Here is a 16,789-nt window from a genome sequence, read left to right on the forward strand (position 1 = left end):
CAGGTTCGGCTCCGATGCTGGCCAATTTTTAGCCAGGGTTAGTCGGTCATTATCATACCACAAGGGGTGGTGTTTGGGTTCGGGGTTGGTTTGGGCCCCAAACCCTTTTTTTTTTTTTTTTTTTTTTTTTTTTTTTTTTAACAGGTCATGGATACGTGGAATTTTGTTTAGGTAAACGTCACACGAATTACGAGAACGCGCGCCCGCAACGTTTTCGACATTCGTTTTGATCAAATAAATTCATTAATATTCTTCTCGCGTTGTTTTTTTTTCTTCTTCTTTCGATTTGTCGGAGAGAGAAAGGGTGCCTGGCTTAGGGGGTGGAGGGGAGGGGGAGAGAGTTTCTTTATGTTTTTGCTTTTTTTTTTTTTTTTTTTTTTTTTTCTATTATATTAACGTGATGACGAATTCGATTTTTTTTCTTTCGATGCAGAAAAACAAATATACACCGCGGAAAATATGTTAGTGCTAATCTTTTTTTTTGTTGTTGTTTTTTTTTTCCTCACTTACACGCACCTCTTTTATCATCAATGAAACGTTCTCTTCTATTTCTTTTTCTTTTTTGGATTTGAATTTCTTTTTTTTTCTCTCGTTGTGTCTCTTATTGATAATCTACGTATATTTCTTTTTTTTTAAACATTAATAATTGGCAACACACACGCTAGATCGAAGGTGCGGCGGATATATTGGCTTATTAAGCGAAGGAGAAGAAAAAAAGAAAAAAAAAAGAAAAAAAAAAGGAAACAAAAAGATAAAAAATTATTAAACTAGACGGACGAAGATAAACGTAAAGTAGTATTATAATATATTATACGTAGAGAAAGAGAGAGAGAGAGAAAGAGAAAAAGAGAGAGGAGAGAGAGAGAGAAAAACTGTATCAGAAATGAAAGAGATGTGCGTGTGGCGTGCTTTTTAAACGGCAAATTAAAATGAGAAAAAAATATATAATTTCATTTGAAAATAATAAATATATATTCATTTGTGAATTATAATTAATGATCCTCGATCGGTTAAAATTTTTTCTCGTTTAAACAAAATATATATATACACGAATATATAATTGATATAATAGAAATTAAATAATAAAAATTAATAGAAAAAAAAAAAGAAAGAAAAGGAAAAAAAAAATTATACGCGAGAACGAAATTCGATAAATTGAGCGGGTCTGCCGTGAAAAAGCTGTTGATTTTTCGTTTCTAGTAATCGTCATCATCATCATCATCATTATCAATCATCATCATCAACAATAACAACAACAAGGTGGTCTCACATGGGCGGGGGGAAAAGACAAAGAAAAAAAAAAAAAAAAGGAAAAAAAAAAGAGAGAGAGAGAGAAAAAAAAAACTAGAAACTGGCGCGACTTATGTGGCCGATCGCAACAACAAAAAAAAAGAAATAATGAAATCCATGCTTTAGTAGGCATTCTACTTGCACACAGAGACTAAAATTCCTCACGTGGTTGCTCACATCAAAACTATTGATTTCCACGTTAATGATATATACCTGTCTTTCTCAATGGAAAATCATCGCCAAATTTCTCCTGCAACATCTGTGGCATGCGATAGGGATGGGATGAATTTGTGTTGCTCGTTGTTTCCGATTTGGGTTGCAACCTGAAAGAAAAGGAAAAGAAAAGAAAGAAATGAAATGAACAATACGCGATAGTTTGTGATTTTAATATTCAATAGAATAGCAATAAAGTATTTTATTATTCTATTACCATGTTGGTGAATACAATTTTTTCTATACAAAACAAAAATAAAATTCATTTTTACTTGATCTATCTTTGTAATACGAAATGGAACAGCAAATCAAGTACTATCATTCCATACCTGTTGGTTAATACCATATTTTCTATACAAGAAAACAAATAAAATTCATTTTCAACTGATCTATCTTTGTAAAATAAAGTAGGATAGAAAATCAAATACTATCAATCCATACATGTTGGTTGATATCATATTTTCTATACAAGAAAACAAATAAAATTAATTTTTACTTGATCTATCTTTGTGATATTGTATAACTTCTAATATATATAATTTATTAAATTAAAACCTATATATATATATATAAAGAATCTTTTATATAAATAATAATATTAATAATAGTGTGTGTATCTCAGAAGAAAGAAGGGGACAAAGCAAATCAAGTACTATCATTCCATACCTGTTGGTTGATATCATATTTACTATACAAGAAAACAAATAAAATTCATTTTCAACTGATCTATCTTTGTGATACTGTATAACTTCTAAAATATATAATTTATTAAATTAAAACCTATATATATTATACACAGAATCTTTTATATAAATAATAATATTAATAATAATGTGTGTATCTCAGAAGAAAGAAGGGGACAAAGCAAATCAAGTACTATCATTCCATACCTGTTGGTTAATATCATATTTACTATACAAGAAAACAAATAAAATTCATTTTTAACTGATCTATCTTTGTGATACTGTATAACTTCTAATATATATAATTTATTAAATTAAAACCTATATATATAAAGAATCTTTTATATAAATAATAATATTAATAATAGTATATATCTCACAAGAAAGAAGGGTACAAATAAAACATAAATTATAATAATATGTTTTAGTTAGTACAAATATACAAATGTTATTCGTCTCGTCGAGGACGAGGAAATATTTTCGAGAGCTCGTTGCCCGTAGAGCTAAATGGATAACTGGGCCAGGTTGTGCTATTACCGTTACTCTGTCGACGACGACCAAGACGACCAAGACGACAACCAAGACGAACAGGAAGAACAAGAAGAAACGAGAGGATGATGAAGAGGAACAAGAAAAGAAGAAGAAGAAGGAGGAGGAGGTGGTGGTGGAGGACAACCTACGAAGACGAAAACGAAAACGGTAACAGCAATTTGACCTGACAACAACCCATTATAAAACTAAAACGACTTAGCGAATCTTAAATTCGACTCGGTCGGTAATAAAGTAAAAACTAACTAAATAACTAAATAACTAAATAACAAACTAGAATATAGGAGAGTGAGAGAGAGAGATAGAAAGATAGAGAATGAAACATCCATCAGATTTTTGTTGGACCATTGCCGGGAGGGGGGTAGGCAGGAGAGGAAGGCGTGAGGGGTGGTAGTGGATCAATTCTCGTGCCAATCGTATAATGAACTTGAGAGTTGCACGTGTCTCCAATCGTTTTGTTACTTTCTTTTCTATATATATATATATATATTATACTTAAGCTAAATTGTAAAACGTGTTAACGTATCACGTTGGCTATATTCCTACGATATGATAATAATATTAATAATAATAATAATAATACTCTCTTATGTAATAAGATAAACTTTGTCTAAACAGAATAAATAGATGTCCGTGAAATGAATCTTTTTTTACTTATATTTCTTATTTCCTACGATATAAATAACACGCATCCGAAAAAGTTCGTGTGCCAATTTATAAATGCATTATATGAATTCGATGTATGTTATAAATACATGTTAGAAATGTAAAAGTGTTATCTTTATTAAACTTTATTTTAAAATTTAATATGTATATATGTATATTTCTATATAAAAAGTAAATAAAAATTATGCTTACCAGCTTCTATATCCAGCTGTACCAGGAACTGCACCGTTCGCTGCTGCTGCGGCTTCCCTTTGCTTTTTGTTTACCAGGAAACTCTGTGTGTGTGTGTGTATCACACGATACAACACGATATTATTATATTATATTATATTATAATATTAACGCGAGAAGATTTATATAAAAGTCAATAATAATTATACATACAAAAGAATATTTCCAACACATTTTACGATAACGTATGATAATAAATATTAAAAAATAAAAAAAAGAAATAAATTGATATACCTGAAGACGTTGTTTGACTTCCGTCGATGCAATTGCACTATGATCATGTTTGTCCTTCTTCATGAGTGCCTCTAATCGTTCCTTTTCCCTCATTTGCTCCTCCAATTGTTTCTGCTTTTCCCAAAGCTACGATTAAAGCGTTAAACCTCTCTCATAAAACGCTACTTAAAAGTATACAACACAGTATTAAACCAATTACAAAAATTCCTTTTCTAATAATTCAACCACCCACAAACTTCGATGATTTATTTATCTAAAAAAAAAAAAAAAAGAAAAAATAATACAAAATAAAAGGGAACGATTAAAAGAATAAGAAAATGTAAATGTAAATGAATAATAAAATTAAGACGAAAATAAATGTTTGACAAGTTTGTAATCGAAAATTAAATATAATAAAATATCCACGTGTTTTTTTATTTTTTTAAAAGAAATAATATACAACGCAACGACACGCTTGTTTGTATCTATATCTATAAGTAATAATATTATATTATTATACGGGCGGATAATTTTGAAAAAAAAAGGAACCACCTGTTTCCACCTGTACGCTCTAAAACACCTGCTAGCTAGCACCTGTTAACTGCGTGCGCGGGCGCGTTGCGTTCCCTCACGGCAGGTGAGAACAACAACACGGGGAGAACAGCACGTGGTGGTGGTGATGGTGGTGGTGTTGGTGGTTTATGCGCATTCGATGCCGAAAATAGCATGGGAAAGAGAAAGAGAAAGAGAAAGAGAACAAGAGAGTGTGTGTGTGTATGAGAAAGAGAGAGAGAGAGAGACACCGTTATAAAGTAAAACGTCGTCTTGGTGGTGTCATGCTCGTTACGAGAACTCTAAGAATAAAAAGGCTTGCAATTACGTCAAGACACGTCGTCGTAGTTGTTACTGCTGCTCCTACTGCTGCTGCTGTTACTGCTTCTTACTACTACTCGACTGTATAATTCTCTTCTGCTTTCAAATTAACGCCCACGTTATTTAAACATACGTATTACATGGGATAGATAAAGATATATATATACATATATACACGCATGTGTAAAATGATATCACGATGATAATATTAGATTTTTATCTCTCATTCTCTCTCTCTCTCTTTCTGTTTTTGTAATCTTCTGTATATTGCACACACTTTTTTTTAACTAGTCAAATTTAATTTCCTATTTTCATTGGATAATTAATTATACGACACCACCAACCCCCTGCCACCATTTTTATTTGAATATTTTGAATGATTATTATTTTATTTCTTATTATTATCATCATTATCTTCTATATGCATGAATAAAATGATATCACGATGATAATATTTGATCTTTATCTCTCATACTCCTCTTTCTGTTTTTGCAATCTCCTATATTGCACTTTTGTTTAACTAGTCAAATTCATTGGTTAATTAATAATACGACATACACCTAATTTTTATTTGAATATTCTAATATGGTTATTATTATTTTATTTTTGATTATTATTATCATTATCATCTTAATATCTTCATCGAAGTTGCTGTTGTTCTCTCTCTCTTTCTTTCTCTTTCTTTCTTCCCTCCTCTATGACTTCTTCACTATAAAATGCTTGACATAACGACATAAAACAATGAAAGGAATATTCCATACGGACTTTCAACTCTTCGCGGAGAATGAATTCATCTTCATCATCTTCTTCTTCTTCTTCTTCTTCATCTTCTTCTTCTTCTTCTTTGTATGAATGAATTGACTTACTAACATTTTCGTGTAACGCGTGTGAATTTATTCTGACACAATTTTATATTATTATTATTATTATTAATAATATTCGCGTGATTCCTCTTTTTTTATTATTATTTATTTTTTCAATTGCGAACTAATAAAATACTCTCCCCCCTCCCCATTCCCCGAATTATTAAACGCGCGCGGTTTTCTTTTCTTTTTTTTTTTTTTAAATTAAATCCTCACACAATTCGTTTAACAAAATATTATTTGTCGTCGAATAGGATTTTTTTTATAACGCGCGAACACATTAGGTTTTCAAAGTTTTATCGTAAAAATGTATTTAAAACGTTTTCGTAAATATTTAACGGATTTCGATATATATGACAGATAATTATGCACGTAACGTGCATGATGTGTTTCCTTATCGTTGCTGGAAGAGAGAGGAGGGGAGAGAGAGAGAGAGAAAAAATAAATAACGAAAAAAAAGAAAAAAAAGAAGAAGAAGAAAAAAAAAGATAGTTCTAAAAATAATATTATTATACGTTCCGTTATCAATTTTTTTTCTTCTTCTTCTCTTTTTTTTTTTTTAACAACGAAGAGACGTAAGCAATGATAACACACAACACACCGAGGAACGTTGACTAGATGCAAAGATGATGCGCTCTATTACAGATATTATCTTTCAGAAGAAAAAAAAAACCAAATCTATCTATACTATGATACATCGTTTTGCATAGACACACACTTAAGCGATACATGTATATCGGGAAAATTGTGTACTAAAAAAAAAGAGAGAGAGAAGAGAGAAAAAAATAAGCTTTTATAAATAACAAGTTTCGAAATAGAAATTATCCAGATTGATTGAAACCTTTATTATCGTACTATCTTTCCTTCTACCCTTTTCAAGATACTAATATCACAAAACAAGCGTATTATGATGATAATAATAATAATAATAATACTATATTTAAATTAAATGTGGTATGTGTGTGTCGTATAAAAAGTCATCAATTATTTTTTCAACTATATATATATTAATATTTTAATATTAAATATTATGCGAGTACTTTATTTATAATTCGATCAATTAAAATGATTATTATCATTGATACATTTCAAAAAACTATAATAATTTCCTTGCAATTATATTTATTTTATTATATCACAAATTAAGAGATAAAAGATATATTATTTTTTTGTTGTATATATAGAGATAATCTTAAAGAAATTATTAAGGGGTTACATGGGTTTGGGACTTTCAAAAAAATTTTTTTTTTTTCAATTCTATAACTCATCTAGAATATTGTATTTAATTTTGAAGTCGAAAGGAGTAGTAGTTTTAAAGATAGAGCCCTGGGAAGTTGCACTCTTTAATGGCTCTTATACCCAGCACTCAAATCTTTAAACGCGTTTTTCTCAAAACGCTTTTTCTAAAGTCGGTTGTCAAGATTTCTCGAAAACTATTTAACCGATTTTCATGAAATTTGCTACACGTCTTCGTGATACTATTGACAAGGACTTGGACGAAGGATTTTCGTTTTTTTCAACAGAAAAACCCCCACCGTTTATAAGTTCTGCTATCAACGCGAAAACACTTTTTTTCGGTGGGGTCACCGGAAATGACGTCGCAATGGCGAAGTTTAAAATATTTTTCAACCAAAAATTCAGAAAATCTTCTTTAAATATGTATCTTAAATACTATAAAAAGTTTGAATAAGAATTCCATTTTTTATATAGAAAAAAAAATTGTTGAAAATATGCTATTTTTTCCCGGTGTAAACCCATGTAACCCCTTAAATGAAGGATAAAAATATAGGGGAAGAAGGTTAGAAGAAAAGAAATAATAAAAAAGAAAAAGACAAAAAAAAAATTTGGACAAACTTTGAGTCGTACCTTGAGCTGATGCATTTGCTGTTCGTGCATTTCAGCTAAGTGCCGTTCCTGAGCTTGGTACTGCTGCCGCAGGATCTGTTGTTGCAGGTGATGCTGCTGCTGTAGCTGGAACCAAACCCAGACATCTCAAGGGTAATGCACCAAATTTGAATCTTTCGAAATAATACATACGTGACTAGAAAGAAAAGAAATAAAGAAAGAAAGAGAGAGAGAGAGAGAGGAAAGCTTGGGGGGGAGGGAGGGGCGGGGAGGAGGAGGAAAAGAAAAGAAATGTTTTATTTTCTTTTTTGTTCATTTTCCATGCAATAATCAGAATTACACGACGAGTCATGGTTAAGACGAGAAGATGGATGGATGGATGGATGGCATTTGGCCCAGAAGGAAATGCGTGGGTCGATGACAGACGACAAACGGGCAGCAAAGAGAAAGAGAGAGAAAGAGTATAGCAAAAGCGTGTTATAGTTCCTTCTCTCTTGCCAATTGGTTACGTCCGCGAATGAACGAGCCACGTAGTAGTAAAATTCGACGCAATGCGTATCTATCTCTTCTTCTTCTTCCTCCTCCTCCTCACGTCTCGTCTGGTCTCTTTGTTATAACAACGATGAAAATTTATAACACTAAATTACGAGGTTGTTATCAATTTCTATCCAATTTCACACATTTCCGTAATCTAAAAATATTTTTTATATATTCCCCGTAAAAATATAATCTATTTAAGAAGAGCTAAATCCATCATCATCATCATCATCGTCATCATCATTTTTTTTATTATAGGGAAGAAATTTATTTGATCAAACTCGAACGCGATTTAAACCCATCACTATAAAAAAAAAAAAAAAAAAAAAAAAAAAAAAAAAAAAAAATAAATAAATATTGTGTATGTACTATCAAAATTACTCCCCCTCCCTCGACCACTCTTTCATTTTCTTAACAAAAAATAATTGAACAACGTGTTTCTCGATTTGATAGAAAAAAAAAAAAAAAACAATTCGATATTTATTCGTTCATCTCGAATTATCTCGAAGATGATTGCTGTTTAATTGTAAATAATATGAAATTGGACCAACCAACAAATTGATCATCTGATTAAGCAAATGTAGAAATCAAATAAAAGGGATGAATTTAACTGAACAAACTAAAGCGAGAACACTCGCATTGATTATTCCTCGTAACGAGATATCATCGTCATCATCTTCCGGATGGAAAGGATATGCAGTGAAGGCGACCATTTTGGTAGTTGGTTTTGGTACCTATATTCTTCTTTACAACAAAAGAAAACCACTATTTCATAGCTCGAAATGGCTGTTACGTTTTTTAACGAGGAAGAATAAATCTAACGAAGAAAATGACATCGTGTTAAACGAAGGAAAAGATACAACAAGGTGGTTTTATATGATATACCTTACCCCACCCCACCCCATATACGAAAATATTGTTGTTCAATTCGTAAAGAGCAAGCTTACTTTTTTCATTCGATTAAATGAATTCCATTAAACGAATTAAAATGATTCATTTCAATCTATTTATTATCCATAAATTTTTGTTTAACAAAACAATGCTCTCCTCTTTCTTTAATTCGAATATAAAATAAATAACGATGATTATTTTCGGTTTTGTCCCTAAATATTCTACATTTAACTATTTTTATTATATAAAAACAATATTGTTTTGATATTTTTTTTTTTCCTGAATTATATTATCACTCAAATGTTTCTGTGAGAAACCTGTAATATATAAAGATACAAAGATTTTCTTTATCCGATTTATTAAAGCGAGTTCACCGAACTGCAGCAACAACAACAACAACAACAACAACAACAACAACAACAACCATCGACGACGATATTATCGTACAATCGTGAAATTTGTCCAATATGTTTGGGAACACCTAAAATCGGTGTGAGAGCACCCTGCGGCCATTTGCTTTGCGCCGATTGTTTAGCGAGTTATTGCGACGTTAGGGTAGTAACACTGGCGCCACCACCCTGTCCCCTTTGCCGTGCACCCCTTGATTCCGTGGCCTTGGCCTGCGACTTTGTTAGTATATGTGTATAACAGAAATAACCGCGACTCGCTCCGCTTACCACAAAACTTTGACGAACATGCAAGCTTCCTTTTTCTTTTTCTTCTTCTTCTTCTTCTTCCTCTTCTTCTTCTACATTCGACAATGATTGCTTTCTCTATCTATCTGTCTCATTTTCTATCTGTGTGTGTGTGTGTACATATGTATGTTTCACTTTGTAATACTACAATCAAAAAGTTTGTCCGATTTGGAGAAGGAGAGATCAGAAAATTGAACTTTTCATTGACCTTGACCTTGTCCTTCGTCATCTTTATATAGTATATTCTATAAAAAAAACAAATAATCTTTTTTTCTTCCTTTTTTTTCTTTTCTTAAGACCATCATCAGTTCGGACATAACTGACGTCAAGATAAATTCTGATATTAAATCTTGGATACGGGAGTACAATCTTCATCGTGGTCTGATCGGTCCGGGAAGATCACGAAATACAATATTGGCATGCAAGCGTGCACTTATCGTGATAAATAGTTGCGCTATACTTTTATTAATTATCTTGATCATCGCTAGATTACAGGTAAATGTTAAATACTTGTTTTTTTTTTTTCTGTTTACTCTTACTTTATATGTATTAATATCAACAATATTTTTATATTCAGTATTTTTTCTCGTCTAAAATTATAATTTTTTGATGATATAGGTTCATAGGGAACTTGGACATGAAAAGAAGTAGAACTTAATTTAATTAAGTTGGATGTTTTGTTCCTTTATTTAATAATAACGATCAAACTAACGAAGTTTAGATGTATTGTGTTTGGAATATTATAAAGAGAAATGTATGTCTGCTTAAATAAAAAAGATGCTGAGCTTTAATGATTAAGTTGCTGAATAAGTCCCAATAAAGGGACGAAACGTCCAACTCGATTAAATTAAGTTCTACTTCTTTTCATGTCCAAGTTCCCTATGAACCGATATCATGAAAAATATTTGTATATTTTAGATACTTTCTTGGACCGATTGGACGAGTTTTGGATCGACGTTCGACGTTGCATTGAGTGTTGCATTGATCACGTGCATGTGGTTCAAATGTCAAGATTAAAATATTCCACGAGTTATGAGAAATTTAATATGAATAATAACGAGAAAGAAAGAGGAAGAAAATCTCGGCAATTTTTATCATTTATTTATTTATTTATTTATTTATTTACCGATACAAATAATTGTGAACAAATCAGTAGAGTAAAAGTAATAAAAAGAAAATAATTTGAACCAATTAAACGTTTCCGTAAGAATGAACGTTGCTTGTTAGGGAAGAAACAAAACAGAATAAGAAATATTAACAATTGTCATACTAAACCATAAACAAATTGTAATTTCCGTACAGTTTCCCGCCCTGTTTTTATACCATAGGTATGAATGCATATGCATGCATGCATGCATGCACGCACGCACGCGCAAGGATGCACACAAGCAATACTCGCAAAACCAACTCTACTCCACCCCCACTTACGACCTTGAACTAATTCGATGAAATATCGATCGACGAATTGCATCGGACAAAAGACGATTGAAACAACATACGGGGGAGGAAAGAGGGTTGAAAAGAATTCGAAGTAGCCAGGTGGGGGACAAAGAAGGGTTGGTTAGAAATATAAAAGAAGAAAAAGAAGATAGGAACACCAAAAAAATTACACAAAAACGATAAAAAAAGGGGGAGAATGAAAAAGATAATTAAAAAAAGAAAAAAAAATGAAGGTCACACACGTTACACGCAGAAGGATGGCATACGTTACCTCGAGTATTTTCTGTTGCAAAGCGTGACCATGCAGGGTAGTTGGGTCGGTGGTGGTAGCAACTGCAGCATGATAGGCGCCGGAAGTCAAGGTGGCCGTTGCAGCTCCTCCACCCCCGCCTCCACCACCACCTCCACCCCCTCCGACACCACCGCCGCCTCCTCCACCTCCTCCACCACCCCCTCCTCCTCCTCCTCCTCCTCCTCCGCTACCCAAATCCCGGGAGCGTGACATAGGTGAGCCCGGGGTGTCCCTGGCCATCTCTACGTAGTACATGTAACAGCATACGTCTGGTAAAAATTGTGACGATGATTCTCGAACAGCAACTGCCTCTAGGGGGTAACGAGCCAATGGCCGTGCTGGTTGCTCCACGTGGAGCCTCATCTTTTTATTTATTTATTTATTTATTTTCACACTGTTTTTATTTCTGTATATATATATATGTGTATATCACAATATATTCGAATATGATTGAAAAATAATTTCATCACATATTCCTCCTCCTTTGCAACGTTGTCGTTGACGATGAAACGAATAAACCCCACCCCACTCGTGTTCCCGCACTCTTTTAAAAATGTTTATTATTATTAATATATGTATATCACAAATTATACGGTGAATTGACACTACGCGTTCCTTTTAGGGGATAGCAAAATTGAAAAGATCACTTTAGAGAAAATGTAAATGAATAATATAATTGTTTAAGTAAATTATATTAAAATAACACAAAGTAGAAGGGAAAAATAAATAATCCCAATAGCACAAAGAACGTTAGTTTTTATTTGTCTTTCTTCAGTGATATGACGACGAAAACTAAAACGAAGACGACATGACAAGACACCACGGTCAGCGCTAAATTTAGAGTGTCTCACTATTTGGTATAGAAGTGAGAAACCAAGATATTATAACTACGTATTAATGTTTTTGATAGGCGAATAATAAAAAAGGAACACAAAAAAAAAAGAAAAAAAAAAAAAAAAAAAAAAAAAAAAAAAAAGAAAGTATAGAAGATAACGAAAGAATTAACGAAAATATTACTCTAGGTCACTATTCGCAAGACGAATCGCGACTGAACGATTCCCGAGAGAGAGAAAAACTTTATATACTACTCTCTCTCTCTCTTTCTATCGATTATAATAATATAATACTAATTTATAATACTAAATATACTACTTTGAACGAATCGTTCACGGAAACAACGCGACGATACAACTGCCGAACCCGAGGAGAGTCTTCTAACTAAAGCAACGAGAGGAAAGGGGTGGGATATTTGAAGAGCGTGGGGCGCAGACAAAACTGGGAGGGGTTGGTCAGATGGTTCTCTCTCTCTTTCTTTGATCAACCAATCGGAGCTTCTCGCACGCGCCTCAAGCTACTACTTCACAAACAAGTTTTCGCCGAAGCAAGCGCGAATTCGCGAGAGGTATCACAACGAGATATTTATAGCATCGATATTGCTTTCTTCTCGCCAACCCCAACTGACCAACCAAATCACACAAACAACGAACCCAACCAATCAAACAATCAAACAACCGACCGATCGAACGAACAAACAACCAATCGATGACACCGATCTAAATTATCGATCAACTCTTGTCAAATGTTCACTTCTCCTATCTTGTTAATCTTTTTTTTATCTCATATTTTTATCAACGTTTACTTTTTATTTTATAATCGTGAAGATGTAATTATTAGATTAACTATGACGAATCGGTGGTACTCATTATATTCATCATTTTCTTATTCGCGGCAATTTTTGTTTAGTAATTATTTCTTTGTCTTTTTTTTTTTTTCATCGTTGTCAACGACGACGCGACAAAGAAGTGGAAAATATTTATACGAAATAATGTTACTTTAATTATAATCGTATGATATACAGCAACAATAACAATGATAATTTGTTATTAGATTTTTCGTAAAAGTTCTCTATACCCCCCCCCCCTCGTCTCGTTTTTGTAATAATATACTTTTTTTTTCGATTTTATTTATTTATACTAACTGTGTTAGATTATAATTGCAAAAATGTTCTATAACTTAAATAAAATTAAAATTAAACAAAATTAATAATGAAATAAAGTGTTTTTTACTACTCGTCTCGTTTTTGTAATAATATACTTTTTGTTTTTTTTTTTTTCTTTTTTCTTTCGATTTTATTTATTTATACTAACTGCGTGAGATTATAATTGCAAAAATGTTCTATAACTTAAATAAAATTAAAATTTAAAAAAATTAATAATGAAATAAAGTGTTTTTTACTATTAGCATTTTTTGTTATAGTAGTTGTAACTCGTCACGCTTGTTAATACGGTAAAAGTAGGTCGATAATTCTGATAATAATTAACGACATAATTTGCATTAATTAATATATTAACAACTGCTTTTTCCTATCTTCTCTCGATATTTGATTTCTTTTCTTTTCTTTTCTTTTTTTTTTTGGAATAAATAATCATTCGTTAAATGGACAAGAACTTTTACGGTAATATCTAATAAATAAAAATTTCGCCAATCATTCCCATGATTTAATAAATACAAGTTTCGCGAGAGGTATATTTTGTCATTGAATAATCAGCCATTTTTTTTCTTTTTAATTTTTTTTAAAACTAAACGAATATTTAAAATTAATTTGTTGTTGTTGTGTTTTTTACCCTTTTGAGGTAGATGCGTGAAAGCCGACGTGATCTCGATACTCCTATAGCCCACGTCTTCTGAAACAAAGTTTTAAAAACCAATGTGATCAAAATAATTTTTATAATTATTATTATTTATTATATTATTATTAATATTAATAGAAATTTATCGTTTTTAGCAAGTGCCTCGAGGGTTATTGCTTAACTCGTGATATCTATGACGCGTTATTACTTTTATTCGATAAGAAGTTTTATCTAATACGTATAATCGCATCATCCGGAATATCCTAATGATATTGTCCCCCCCCCCTCCTCCTCCTACCCCTCCACCTCCTCCTCCTCTTCTCATCATTTTTTAATTTTTATCTATACGTATATGCGTATTTATATATAAATATACAAATTTTGTCCTATTTCTATAGAAAACATAAGATTTCTGTTTCTCTCTCTCTCTCTCTCTCTCTTTCTATTTTTGCTACTTAACGATTAGATAAAGCAATCAATTTTAAAAGACGCTACAACTTTTTGATTGAAGTAAATGTCACTAGAAGAAGAAGAAGAAGAGAAATAGAAAAAGAGAATCGTTTTATCTGCGATACGATATATATATATATATATATATATATATATACGATTGTATATATATATATATCTTATATACATGAAGGACGGAAATAAACGTTCTAAACGATCACCACCATATAGAAAGATCTCGCAACCGGCTTCGATTATGCAAACTTCCAACCAATCGACGTAATTATTAATCGAACATCTCTCGACGCTTTTTTTTTATATACAAGATTAGAACAAAAGAATAAAAAACAAAATACAAAAAAAAATTACAATTACTCTTCTTCTCTATTTTTTATTTCTAAGTTAACGAAATACAAACTTGAACATAATGACAATATCTTAATATCCAAGTATTATAAATAACTAATAATAAATATTTGCACAATACACGATTATCTAACAATAAGGTCACGCATACGCGTTTTTTCCATATGTTGCAATCGCGTGCTAATATATAAATCAAAATTCTAACAAGAAAATAAAGAATAATTAATAAATAAATAAGACAAAATAATATTAATAAGAACAGAGAGAGTGAGGAGATGAGATAATCATTCGAACTCATCGAACTATTTTAAAACGAAGGCCATCAACGGAATACAACGTGACTGAACCATCGACACTAACACACTATCATCACCACCACCATTTAATCATCATCACCAACAGCACAGTCATCGTAATAATGACCTTAATTAATATCTTAGCTAAGTTAATAAGCAATACCATAATCATTTTCCTAACATCACGTATTTAATTCGTTATATTATTTATTATCAATTAATTGTAACCAACACTAACATTATACTTAACATTTCGTACCCATATTTCGTTTTTTTTTTTTTATTATTCCTTTTTCCTTCTACCACTTATCATATAAATACATATATATATATTTAAAATGATAGAAAGAGAGAATAAATGTTGCGTGGTCGCGTGTTGGTTACGTGTCTCTAATAACCAAGGTGCGCGAGCTTATTTGCACGTAATCGCTTTTCTTCAAGATTATTTATAGAACAATGAATCCATCGGTTTGGTATTATGCCAATAAATAAATATCATTAATAATTCTTAACACTATAAACGTTTATTATCCTATTCTACATTTGTTCGTATCTTTAATTTTTATTAATTTTTATTATTTTTTGTTGTTGTACTTAAACATTTTGATTGTTTTGTTAATCTTTTAATTTTTCTCTCTCTCTCTTTTTATTTTTAATATTTTAAATATTCGTGTTTAATACAACATATGGTAAATATAGATAGATTTTGTTGGTTTTGTTATTAAATCATTGATAATAAAATTCGAATGATAATATTGGTTATATAGATTGAACAATTATTAATGAAATATGTGGCTGTCTTTTCTTTGCCAGACACTGGATAAGCCAACTTTAGCTCGAGATCAATGTTCTTCCTTTTTAATTGTATGTGTGTGTATATATATATATATGTGTATATGTGTCGTTTTTTTCATACATTCCCTTTTATTTATAATTCCTACTTACGCTATCTTTTTCTTTGAGTAATCATCTTTTATCAAAAGATATTAATAAATTATGTTTATCTAACCGTCAACATTCTCCGATTTGATAAGCTGAATTTTTTTTTACTCCATCACGTATCGATGCTTCCCTTTTTATTTTTTTTTTTTTTTTATTTCGTTTTTTTCGTCACACGTTTCGTACACACATTCTTCGCATACAAGGAGGATCGTATTATTTTTAGCTAATAACAAGTAATATTGTTCTATAAATTAATCAATGTTTATAAAACGTATCGAAAAGTTCGATCGAAACTAAAAGAAAAACAAAAAGTACACCGAAAAAATTCATTTAAAAATACGGATTTCTGATAAAAAGAAAGACAAGTTTTGTTTTTTCTTTGTTTGTTTCTTTATATCCAATCACATCCAAATACAATTCGACGAGAATAAAAATAGATACCATGACAAATATTTATAATGAAATCATTTAAAAAAAAAAAAAATAATATATCAACACGTCATCTAAAATTAACCGAGAAGACATTTATTTCTTACGTCAACGTTCCTCTTAATACGAGAAGAAAAAAAAAGAAATAAAAAATAAAAATAAAATTTACATGGATCTCGAGAAAAGAAAGAGAGAGAGAGAAGACAAATTTTATCCAATAATCTTTATCGAAGTATTCAGTTTGATAAGTAACAAAACAAAAATAAAAAAAAAGATATATTAAATTAAACCATATATATACAAAAAGATATATTAAATTAAACCATATATATATACAAAGACATATTAAATTAAACCTTATATATATAAGTACCTTATATATATAGTAATTATAT

At 30.9% G+C, this 16,789-nt stretch overlaps 1 protein-coding gene across 7 annotated transcripts in view; it reads right to left on the reverse strand.

The window, feature by feature from the left end:
- Window positions 1–16,789, reverse strand: part of LOC106789201 (histone deacetylase 4) — a 79,883-nt gene that overhangs the window by 8,958 nt on the left and 54,136 nt on the right. For 5 of the 7 annotated variants that reach the window (XM_014753208.1, XM_014753207.1, XM_014753209.1 and 2 more), the window contains exons 3-8: window positions 13,906–13,965; window positions 11,261–11,523; window positions 7,448–7,552; window positions 3,867–3,992; window positions 3,594–3,676; window positions 1,504–1,613 (exon numbers count right to left, since the gene is read on the reverse strand). In XM_014753208.1, the coding sequence (XP_014608694.1) occupies window positions 1,504–1,613; window positions 3,594–3,676; window positions 3,867–3,992; window positions 7,448–7,552; window positions 11,261–11,523; window positions 13,906–13,965 (747 nt within the window). The remainder of the gene's footprint in view (window positions 1–1,503; window positions 1,614–3,593; window positions 3,677–3,866; window positions 3,993–7,447; window positions 7,553–11,260; window positions 11,524–13,905; window positions 13,966–16,789) is intronic. The other 2 variants (XM_014753212.1, XM_014753213.1) reach the window with 2 other exon arrangements.

The sequence above is a fragment of the Polistes canadensis genome, unplaced genomic scaffold (assembly GCF_001313835.1).
Source record: "Polistes canadensis isolate GaletaPanama2010 unplaced genomic scaffold, ASM131383v1 scaffold_170, whole genome shotgun sequence".
Taxonomy (NCBI): domain Eukaryota; kingdom Metazoa; phylum Arthropoda; class Insecta; order Hymenoptera; family Vespidae; genus Polistes; species Polistes canadensis.